The following is a 12567-nucleotide window of genomic DNA, read 5'->3' on the forward strand; positions in this document are numbered from 1 at the left end:
TGTGCAACAATCTCTTTTGAAAAACAGCTAGGGAACAGGGAAGGCTGAATGGAAAAATAGAGATTGGAAAAGCATTAAAAAAAAGGTTTTGTCTTGGTCCCCATACTCATGGCTCTCTGCATTGCTCCAGAGTTCAGTCAGGTGCCCTACAGAGAGTGGGCTGTAACCTGTAATCCCAACAGACCAAGCTACAGGGCCCCTTAATAAGATCTGCAGAGAAAGAGGGGATAGAAACACGGAACCAAAAGACTCCCAGAGGAAATCTTAAAATTACATAAGTGAAGTAATATTTACAAATGAAATGTAACTTGTTTTCAAATGAACAGGAACATTGCATTAACATTTAAATGTGTTGCTCATCGGAACATAAAAAATCATTGATGTGCTGTTAGAGTCATGAGACATGCAGTGTTCAAAAAGCAAAGAGAAAAGCTCATATGTATACAAACCAAACATTCTCAAGCAGCAGTTGATAATCCAAGGTGTAATATCTCTTTGCATTCATTACATCCCAAGTTTATACTCAACATGCCCCTCTCCCAGTAAGATTTGATTGACAAGGACTACATAAAACAAAATCATGTAAAAATACTTATTCTTATTATAAAACTTAGACTGTCTGGTCTCCTACACGTGTATTACTGTGCCAGGAGTGAAGCTGGCTCTGGGAAAAGGTCTTACATTAACCTGGCAGAGGCTCTGTGTGAGGGTTATGATGTGATGCTGGTGCCTAGCACAGAAACCTTGATCCAATTACCGAACCATGCCAAGCCCCAATCAACACCATTAACACCAGACAACTGGACTGTAAGTATATCTCGCTTGACATACACACACACACACACACACACACACACACACACACACACACACACACACACACACACACACACACAAAGTTGGATTCATTCAAAGCTTCACATTCAGTAATTTACAGCAGTGTTAGAGTAGATGAAAGGGTTATACTTAACAGTCTAGACTTATCTAAAGTTTTTTAGATAAATATAATGAAGGATAAGGAAATAAGCACAAAACCAGCTATGCATCATGTTAAACCCACCTGCCTATAGAAGCCGTAAAAACTGAAAGCTTACAAAAAAAGGTTTGCCTTTCTTATCTCAAGAAACATAAACAAATGTAAACATCACATAGACATGTCTGGTTTCTGGTTCAAGTCTTATTTTATCAATAGACATCAAGAAATATAGTAAGCGTACAGGGCTCTTTGACCCTCACAATCCAAAAATGACTGCTTGCTCTTCAGGCTTCAAATATTTCTGTACATTTCTGACAGGAGTGAGACATGTTGGGGTGAAACTCTGACCTCATTTAAATCACCCAAAGTCACAACTGTTTTTGTAAGGTGGTTCCTCGCAGCTTTGGCTCTACTTGTTAGTTTATAAATGATTTGTTTCTACTTGAATGTTGTGAGTAGCACATCTAGATGCCCAAGCTTTTTTTATACTACATTAGATATTAGAGAATGTCTAATACAGTTTATAAATCATGTTTAACGCCACATGAAACAGACAGCTGTGTAAGTCAATGTGAAATGTAGGTTGGCGTCATATTTGCCCCATAAGAAAAGTTGCTCAGATCCTCCCTCTGAGTAACACTCACTTATCTGTGTTATTTGACTGGGTGGAGGACACAGCAGACTCCTCTGGAGACTATTACAGACCACTGCAGCTATTTGGCCTGAAGAAACGGGTAAATAGTAGAAGAAATGACAGAGGCCAGGGAAGACAAAATTATAAGAAAGAAAAGAAAGTGTAGGTTAATTAAATGCAGTAGAATTTGGGGGGAAAGACAGGGAGCATATAATATCAGCCAGTGTGGTGGCTGGGGGGTGGGTTGTGGTGGGGTGGGGGTGAGAGGCGGAGAGTGAGGGAGAGACTGGAAGGAATGCTGACAGGAGGAGGGGAGGGAGGAAAAACTTCGCTTCTCAGCAAAACACAGAGCCAGAGAAGTTTACAATATGACAAACTAAACAAATAAGTAATTAACTCTCTGCCAAGGAGCAGTGAGAGGAAGCGGCCCTCTGTGTGCGGAGGCGGATGGAAAAGAGCGAGGCATGGACAAAGGCAGAAAGAGACACAACAAACATGCGGCTGTGTGGCGAGATGTCCATTCAAAACCTCGTGAAACAACAATGACACTATACAATCAGGTGATGAACTGTGAGGCAGTGTGAAGTGGTGGATCTGTCTGTCTCCTGTTACAGCTGTGACTTAATCCACTGTTAACATTAACCCGTTATTGTATGAAGATGCACACAGTAATTAACTGACTACCACATTTCTCTCCATGTAATCTAATCTGCACCATCAAGACATGCAAGTGTATGAGTTTGTGTATGCGTGTGACAGGGTTTTTTGTAAATCGTAACATAAATACATCAATTATAACATAAATTGTAAAGATAGAATTTGAGGGCAATATTTATGACCCTATATGACGTATTTGTTTTGGTTTTTTTTACTTTTGAAAGGTTGGAACTTTAGAAACTCTGTCACACTTGTTTTCAAAGCACGAGGTATCTTTCAACACAGAACGTGGAAACAGACCTCGCCTGTTGTGTGATATGAAGAATGAGGTCTGATAAGAGAGGATGCTGGTGTGTTTTCTGTCCTAATCATATTTTACTTAATCAACCTGTGAGGAGTTTCTAACTAGCAATGAAATAGACACAAATGAATATTGATGACATAGCTTCAACATGACAATAATGCATAATCAAAACATTATGAGCCCATCAAAAATAAGATTCATTATTTATTTTTAAAAAACTGTAATGCCTGTTAACAGCACACCAAGTCACTGTAAGACATTACACACTGTTGAAAAACCCTGATGACATTTGTTCTGTTAGTTTGATTGTAAAAATAAATATGAGAAGATTGTGTTTCAGAAAATACTATCAATGCATATACAGGAAAGGCTTCACAATAAGATATGAGGTACTTTTTCAGACGACAAGAGTTGCTAAAATTGTTCAGTTTTGCATAACTTTTGCACTTGTTGGAAAAGACAGCAGCACTTTGAGGCTAAAACTGTAGTACAATTCTGTGTTCAAGGGTTAGGTAAAGATGGGTACATGTGGTACAATGTCTTGCAAGTGTGTGTTTAAGATAGGTGAGTTGATGTGAGGGTAGAGAGAGTGATGGCGACAAGATGGGGTTCACGCTGGGGAAAAGATGAAAAGCACCAGGGGATGTAGATAGGTATAAATGAGCAGGCTAGTAGGGGCACTTTAAACAATAGCACACAAAGGGAAACACCCTGAGTGTGTGGGAGGTTTCCAAGGGGGCAGAGGAATATGTGGTTATTGGGGGCGAGTGTCTTAAAGAAAGGGTCTCTATGGGGTAAATTGTTATGTGTCTAGCTGGGAAGTAAAGCTGGGGGGGGGGGGGGGGGGGGGGGGGGGGGGTGACAACAGAATTTACACCTAAGTATAAGTATGGAGGAGAGGAGAGGAGAGGAGAAGAGAAGAGAAGAGAAGAGAAGAGAAGAGAAGAGAAGAGAAGAGAAGAGAAGAGAAGAGAAGAGAAGAGAAGAGAAGAGAAGAGAAGAGAAGAGAAGAGAAGAGAAGAGAAGAGAAGAGAGGAGAGGAGAAGAGAAGAGAAGAGAAGAGAAGAGAAGAGAAGAGAAGAGAAGAGAAGAGAGGAGAGGAGAGGAGAGGAGAGGAGAGGAGAGGAGAGGAGAGGAGATAAAACTCCAAAATTGTGGTCCTTTGGGATTTCTCTGGCATTTCCTGTGCATGCAGAATCACACTCCAATACTACATTACTCTCACACGCACGCACGCACACACGCACACGCACACACACACACACACACACACACACACACACACACACACACACACACACACACAAGCCTCCTGTCTCCTGTCACCATATCTAAGTTATAATAGGACCAGTAACAACATGATGACTTCTTATCTTCATTCATTTCCTTCAGTTCATCAAAGCAAATTCTCAAGTATCACATGTCCACTTAGACCTCATTTTGCTGCCCTTCTTAAAGCTTTGATCGTACTCCTCCTGTTCCTCCTCCACCTGTCCTCTTCTCATCTTACCATCTTCTTTGCTCCGTCACTCCCCCCAACTTCACCTTGTCTTTATGCACTGTAATTCTTGGCTGATTCCTCCCTCTTGCTACTTCCTCATCTCGTTATTCCTCTATATTTCTTATCTAAAGCCCTTGCCTATTATTTTTCTCCCCCTTTCCCAGCCTCCCCAGCCCTTTTCCACTCATCTAACCCGCTTTATTCAGTCTCCCTTAACAAACAACCAAGCTTTCCCACAAGGGTCGTCAGGACAACGGAGCCCCCCGAATCGCCTCATCTCACCCACAGCCCTGATCGCACTAGCAGCAAGTGAACAAATAAGAAAGAGAAAGGAAAAGTGGAGTTCCCAGTCAAGGCCCTGTAAGATGCTAATATAGTTAACCCCAGACTGTTGTGTTTATAACCATGGCGCTTCTCTGTAACCATGGTGATGAGGCAGCAAAGACAGCTGATGATCACAAACAGTAGCAGGACAATTGGACAATATGTTTTTGAATTTTATATAATTGGATAAGATATCAGTGACAGTGTAAATGTGTTTATCTGATCAAATCAATAATTAAGAGAAGGACAATAAATATGTTTTGGTCTTTCAGAGTATCAGATTCTGTCAGACTCTGAGTGCTGAGTTTGGCAGGCTCACTGATAGACGGGTCATAGCAACAGAAAACATGACCATGTGCACTTTGTTACACCTTTTGCAACTTTCAATGAGGCTCTGGATACTTCAGGAGCTAAAGATGCCAGAAAGAAGAGAGGACACATGAAATTTGAGTATTTTCTGGATAAGAATTGAACATTATATAAAGGCTGATTCTAGGTCCATATGTATTGTACGTTAAAGCTACATGGAAAGCAATTTGTTAAGAAGAATTGTTTTGCTCTATTTGTTAAAATTCCAAAAGATTTCTTGACAGCAATCAATAAAATAAATGCTTTGACGAAAAAGGGAAAACATTGAGATACTGTAAGCCGGTTTGATCATTTTTTTTTTTGAAAAAAATAAATGATGGGTGTTTGGAAGGCTAATCAGCCTGTCCATAAATACCCGTCTGTCCTCATTCTGCCCATGCATTAATTGTGAATGAGAAAAGTTGTTTTTTTTCCACCAGCTAAGGCAAACAAGGTATGAAATGATCTCGTACACTCACAATGTAAAGCCCCTTTCACACATGCCCTGCACTCCTGAGAATTTCCCCGACACTGAATAGAATGCATATGTGAAAGGACACTGCTGAATCAGTTTACCTAAGATTGAAGAAGACTTTTTGTCCGAGTAAAACGTCCGCATAAAGTATCATTGAGCTGATGTGTGAATGCAGCAGGTAACAGTCTGGAACATTCACTGCGAGCGAGAGGCAAGGTTGATGATATGCATGTGTGAAAGTTAAATTCCTGAAAATATCAGGACCTGTGTAATTAAGTTATTTACAAAATAATATAAGGAGTGTGTAGGGGAGTTGATCATTTCAAAATCAACCTAATTCTTGTATATTTCTTTTCATCAAAGCTGCCTACACCAACCTTAATTCTTCAGCACCTAAACAGCTGTCTGTGGTCTACACTTGGAACGAAGATGAAACAGCTGAAGAGAATATTGTGTCTCACCATCTCCTAATTCATTCATTCATTCATTTTGCAAACCAACCAAGGTAACAACATCAAGATAGGGAAGGAAAACGTTGTTACTCAAGCACAAGTAAACTCCAGCAGTTTAGCATAGTCCCTCGATTTCAAATAGTTGCTCAGACATCCCCTAAAAGTGCCTCACACAATCAGACACACACACACCGTACACTGTATTCATTCTCTTGCCAATGTTTGCAAAAACACTAAAATACAGATGTTCTTAGACAGCTATTTGACACACCCATAAAATCCTGCACTGCCTGCAACACTCACAGCTCATTAGTTAGATTAAACAAACAATTCACCTCAATCCAGCTTCCATTTTTCATTACAACTGCAGAAAAAAATGCATCTGCTTTCACATAGAGACAGCCAACATTTTCCAGTAGAGTTTCCCAGCCTGGATCTTAAACTGCAAAGGCAAACAATAAAGCATTTGTAGTGTTCACTGTGGTTGTGTGGGTATAATATAAAGAGAAGCTTTCCAGTGGAAACAATGTGCAGGAGGCATCTGGATTAAGGTCAACTGCTGTGAGAGGCACCGAAACAAAGAAAAGGAGCATTCTGACAGAAAGGTCAGGTGTGAGAATAATGAAATACTTAGATAGTTATGGTTTATGATGTGGTGATGATGGTGTTTAAAACGTCTATGACAAGCAGAGAAGAAACACGCAAATGCTGGATGCCATATCTTAGTTAGAAGTTTGTTTGTCTGAATGATTTAACAAGGCAACACAAGGAAGAATAACAGCTCTGCAGTGCCACCAAGTCATGACACATTATTAACGTCCTTTCTTTTACAGGACAGTTACAAGTCACACCTCAACATGTGAATTGGCAGTATTGCACCCTTAAGTTTTCGCCATTACACAAAGAGAATAACCTCCTGCAGTCAGGCCTCATCATGCCTGATACCTACTATTACCACGCAGCTCCATCTAAGACCTCAGATGGATCTAAACAATATTTTCAGGGGCCTGTTTGAATCATTTACTAAGTTCATCCAAACAGACATTCAAATACCAGCTATTACAGCCCTCATTGTCATCATCTTCCAACATGCCACCTACAGACATGCTCACACAAGCAAATAGGAAAGCTGAGGTTATTCTGTGGAAAGTGCAAAGGTGCAAACCCTGTACAGTATCTTTGAAACAGGGAGTGTGTTTGTGGTGGAAAATAGCTTTTTAAACATTTATAAAAACAGGAACATGCCCATGTTGCTCAAATGTCACACAACAACCACTTGAACTGTGTAATACTTGTGCCCCTTCCCGGCTACGAACCAATGAGAGCTCAGCATGAAGTTTTATGCTTTTGATTAAAACTGACTCTAGATGCTTGGAGATGAGAAGCTAAACTTTTATTAACATCTCTGATTCTCATCAAACATATTAATAATCCAGATTGTTTTTTTTTACTCAATCACCACACTAAAAAAAAAATCATAAAGTTTGACAATATTGGCATCCCCTAAAATGTATGTTTCTCATGACTGCCTCTTACATTGTCTGTGAACACCATGGTATCAATGGGAGCCCTTATATTGGATTTTAAGGCTCATTCATTATCCTTTTGGTTAACTGAAACACATCAAAACTGGTGATGCAATGGTTCACACTAAAAATAGTAGGATATGTGATAAGATGAATGTGTCTTTAGAAACCGATGGAGATCCATTTCACACAGACATCTAACCTATCTAACAGAAAGAGACAGCAGCTCAGCAAAGAGCAGGCAATAGTCCAGGCAAACCATTGTGTGACCAGCCATTTAAAATATACCGCTATTTATATAGCGATCGATCAAACATTACTATCCAGCCTGTATCAACACTGTGAGCAACCTTTGAAGCCTTATCCTGAACAGCCAGAGGAAGCCAACCAGACTGCTTGTTTTCTTCCTGTGAGACTGCAGAGTCAGGTGGTCAGAAGGAATTGTTTTAACATAGCATCAATGACAACCTTTACTAAAATGGATAAGGATAACACATCAGCTCAAACATTGAAAGGTGATAGAGTTTTCACCCTCAGTTGACCTTTCATAAGAGAACTGAAAAAGCAGAACATATTCAGGGAAGTTTAAGCAGTAACTTCTTGATAACAGTGTGATGATAGGGTTATTTATCTTTACAAACAAGATAACATAACACTCTTCCACCTGTAATCTCCCTCTGCAGTCAGTAAATAATGCACACTCGCACACATGCAGGCGCACTTCGGTAAGCATTCATGCACAATGGCAGTACTTTTTTGCCTCCCTCCCATCTTGTCCCCACACAGGTGTCTTCCATACGACGTAACTTTAGACACGGGAGCTCTTTAGGTCGTGGTTAATCATGCATGAGCCTGTGGAAATTCTGGCAAGTAGCAGCAACACAAACACCCCGGGCCTGCACTGAAATAAAGCCTGCTGCCTTTATCGTCACCAGAGTCCCTTCTCATGAGCTCAAAGGCCCTGCAGAGAAGAGGATTGGGTGTTGTTTCTCGAATGAAAATGAGTATGATTGATTACTTCAGTTTCCCACAGAAGGTCAAAATTAAAGAAAAAATACAACAAAGGTCTGTCACACTTGTTTTCTGAATCTAGTTAATTTCTGAATTCCAAAGTTTAAATTAACTTTTGTATGATGATATGGAGGAATGTTTTTAACAGCTGCAACAGTGTAACATATTGATTACTTAAGGTTTTGCCAGAGGTGCATTTCTAATTCAAAACAATTTTAAAACAGAAAACTAATATCTGTTATATCCATGACCATCGCAGATCACACTGCAGCTATAGTTCTGCTATGAATAAGGGGAAATGCACATTAATCAACATATCAGCAATACGATCTATGTCAATATACTGGATGTATCTGTACAGGAAGTTCTAAGACAGTTACTCACAAAAAACTCAAACCAATTTACAATAACAGGACACCTCAGGATAGCTCACAAAAGAACGCACAGCCAGTTTTACAAACAGGATGGACACAATTATTACAATTGTTACAACAGACACTCATATGATTAGCTAATTTAAAGTGTAGGATGAGCCAGAAGCCCCCGGAGAGAGGCACCAGAAGTGGAGGCCAGTATTATATACGGTATATCTGGTTGGTTTTTATCCAATGTTAGAGTTTTCTATTAAAGGTTAAGTATTTCTCAAAGTCCCTTACAGTTAATTCTGATTCAAATTAATAATGAATCGGGGGGGGCACAACGTCTCTGAGCATAATATGGCCAGTAAATGATTTAGTCATATCTGACCTAATTCTAGAACTAGACTTTTGACCTGTGATGAATAGAGACAAGCTTCACTGGACTGATTTTCTCTGTTACTACAATGAATCAGATATTTACTTAATGTGTCACTGCCTGTAATGATCCCTGCAAGAGAACACGCTGATACACTTAGAACTAAAGCACATAGTATCAAAATGTGGACTGCAAGATAGATGTCTTAATGAAGGTGTGTACAAAGTCACCAGGGCCCACAGATGTTTGGATTCAGCCCACGCCCCAATCTGATGAATAGAGTTCAAACTGCTCCACAGCTCAATAGGAATTCCCATCGGATATGCTTTGTACAATCATTTGTCTGAACTGATTTTTCTTCTTAACTGGTTGCTGCACTATGTGATACTTGGCAAGATGACACCCCTGGCAATGCATTTTGCTGCTTTGGAAAATTGCTCTTATTTACAAAATGCTATTGGCCAAGTAGAAAGTGTGTGTTTAACATGTGAAGAATGAACCACTGACGTGGGGTGTTTAATAGTACTGTAAAAAGAAAAATAACAAGCAAGAGAACTTTTGAAACACAAAGGCCTAAATAAAAGAACTCTGCATTGTTGCTTTAAAAAACACAATAACAACAGTGAGCTCACCTAAAGTGCCAATTTGAATCATTTATTTGGGTGTAAACTGGACATAAATGTGGTTTCTGTGGTGAGGAATTGGAGGAATTTCCTGTTCGGAGGATTACACAATGTCCTTGGGAAGAGCTTTTTTACAGTTATCCTTTTTCCTGTGTCTACAAGCACACACAAAAACATAACACATGCAGATAGTATAATTCCAACCCACAAGTGAGACACTTCGCAGTCCTCGGTGGTGTTAGAGACCGAGGGGAGACCTCCAAGGCTGCATGTTGAGCCAAGAGGTCTGAATGACGAATGCATTGCAATTGCTATTCTTTTCTTCACACAGCCTCACCCACAAAGGGTCTGTTTCCCATTCAGGACACACAAGGTCATTAGATAATACACATAGGAACCTCAAGGCCACGTAGTGGGGGCGGGATGGTTTGGCAAAACCAGCCTCCTACCCTTCAACCCCATGCAAACTTCTCAACAGCCCCGACTCACTTTAATAGTCCCTGCAGGATGCATATGCACACCATGACACAAATACATTCACATGCAAACTCACATGCACGCTTATAAAATCCCTTCAGTGCACACAGACACACACTTGCTGGCTCGTCTGCGGTTTGACAGTGGGAATCATGACATCATCCTGTCCCCCTCCCACCTCTCAATTCAGTCACAGCAGAGTTATTTAGCCAAGTGGGTTTAGGGAATGCTGGGGGATTTCTCTCTCTCTCTCTCTTTCTTTTTCCTTCTTATTTTATTATCTTCTAAGTACAACCAAACATGTGCATGCATCTTGAAATACGTGGTATATCATTATGGAGGTGTTGGGACAAAACCTCCATAATGATACTAAATGTGGAAACTTTTTAAGATCTTCCAAATGCAAGAAAGAATGGAAACTGAGCAATTTCTGCCTGGGTGGAGAATTTCTTTCTTTCCACAAATTTTTTGAAGACAACAGTTCACTCGGACTGAGTTCACTTGAGCTGGATCTCATAACTCCAAGTCCCATCTCATCATGAAGAGGTTAGAAGAAGGTAAAAGGAAAGTGGGCAGCAAAGCCCTGTGGCAGAGGACGATGAAAAAGAGATGGACCGCATCAGTCCTCTACTTCCACGAGAACATGTGTTTGTGTGTGTGGGCCCTGGCCCACTTCCTTTAAGTATACCTATGGTACATCAAAACAAGTGGACACCTGAAGAGCAATATCAAAGTACAACAGATGTTTTTTCTTCCTGCTCTACCTGAGTATTGCCAATGAAAACATGAAGTCGATGGAGATGACAATATCGCAAATTCAAAGACAGCATAAGAGAAGAAGAAAAAAATAGGTTGAGTGTTGATGTTTGGAAAAGATGAATGGGTGACCATAGTAACAGACCCTGTGGCAAAGTAACAGAATGAGGGAGGTATCAGGTGGTCAGGTTGTAGCATGATGAGGTCTCACACATGTCAGAGCAGAATTAATCACAAATGATGTCAACATTTGATGTTAAAGATCAGTCGATTCTAAACTGTGAGCTAGAAATTCTTTGTGTTTACTTATTCTTGAATGGTCATTTAAATAGTGTATGGGTTCTCAAAACTCTGCACATCTTATTTATAGACATCTTAGTTATTGGTTGATATTATCATTATCATCATTATCTTTTTTTATATATTTTTATGTGGATGTTCCTCATGTGTGCAAGCTGTCAAATTTAAATGCCTCTCCTTGAAAGACAAACCCTGTCAGAGATCAGCACAAAGAGCAGAAACGTGATCCTGCAGCACAGAGAATGAAGCCTCACGGCTCCTGGTGGAGAAAAGCAAAGTCATGGAGCGCAGGACAAACTGGGCCGCCGGCCAGGTGCCGTCCACACCAGCCGCCTGGCGTGCGTAATGGACGACTAGCCACAATTTAACACAGCACTCGCTGTGCTAATTAACAAGCCTGGATGCATTAGTCACTGCTGCACGTAAATATAGTACAGGTTGCGTGCAGTCCCTGCGTTGGCAACTTAGTTGCCCTCATTGGATTAATCGAAATCAAGCCTCTGCTTACGAGCATTTTATTATGCGTAAACGACTAAATAATGACAGTATATGTCTATGCTGGAGAATATGAAATTTTAACTATAGTTACGGTATCTTAATGTCTTTGTAGGCTATAGTCTCATAACACTGAAGCAGTCAAAAAGTAGAAGAAAAAAACGATAATATTCGCCAGATGCAGTCTAGTTCAAAAGCACTGTGAAGTTACCAGTTGGTGGAGGACCGGGGGTTAAGGATGTCCTCTTTGGCTGTGAGCAGCGACAGACTGTAGGTATCAAGGTCGACCCCTCGGGTGCTCATGATGGCAAGAGTTTCCAGACCACTCCCGCAGCTTCTCTATTCACTGGTCCCGACGCTTTTCGGGGTCCGACTATCTGCTGGAAAACTGCCACAGCGGTACACTTAAGGTCGTTCACAGGCAAGAAAACAGCAGCGGAGGTTTGCAAGTTCATGCAGTGTGGGGTTTAAGTTCCAAACTGGAGAGTTCTGTGAAGGCGCTGCGCACTCAGTGTGGAGGAGACTGAGACTGCACACTGGTCTTTGTGCAGCGGAGAAGGAGAAGTTTGCACTAAAAAGCCCCACCTCCCGTTGAGAGAGTGGAAAGCATAATGACTTCACTGCAAGCTGGGTCACTCTAAAGAAACTTAACAACTTATTTACTTGTACTGATCATACGTGCATACTTTACCCCATAATCAACTTAATATTGGTTTATATGGAACAGCTTTCCTGCGCAATAAATTGCCTAGGTGCATACTATTTCATAATCATGCTACTAATGAATGATGGCCAACAGTCGGAAGCATGGGACAATACAATCATTTTTGCTTTGTAATTAATTCAAAAATAAGACAGTAAATGAGCTCTAACCTTTTTTTTTTTAAATTCCAGGCAGTATTGTTGATGTTTATTAAAGGGTCTAAAGGGGCTGGGCCACATCCCTGGATCTGTCAGTTTCTTTTTCTCTCTC

The 12567-nt window shown here is 40.6% G+C and overlaps 1 protein-coding gene across 1 annotated transcript in view; it reads right to left on the bottom strand.

The window, feature by feature from the left end:
• si:dkey-40c11.2 (drebrin-like protein A) overlaps positions 1-12136 on the bottom strand; it is a 31004-nt gene extending 18868 nt beyond the window's left edge. Inside the window, exon 1 of the mRNA XM_065965242.1 lies at positions 11806-12136. Coding sequence (XP_065821314.1) covers positions 11806-11897 — 92 coding nt within the window. The 5' untranslated portion in view covers positions 11898-12136. The remainder of the gene's footprint in view (positions 1-11805) is intronic.
• Positions 12137-12567: the final 431 nt, after the last annotated feature.

The sequence above is a fragment of the Labrus bergylta genome, chromosome 2, assembly GCF_963930695.1.
Source record: "Labrus bergylta chromosome 2, fLabBer1.1, whole genome shotgun sequence".
NCBI lineage: Eukaryota > Metazoa > Chordata > Actinopteri > Labriformes > Labridae > Labrus > Labrus bergylta.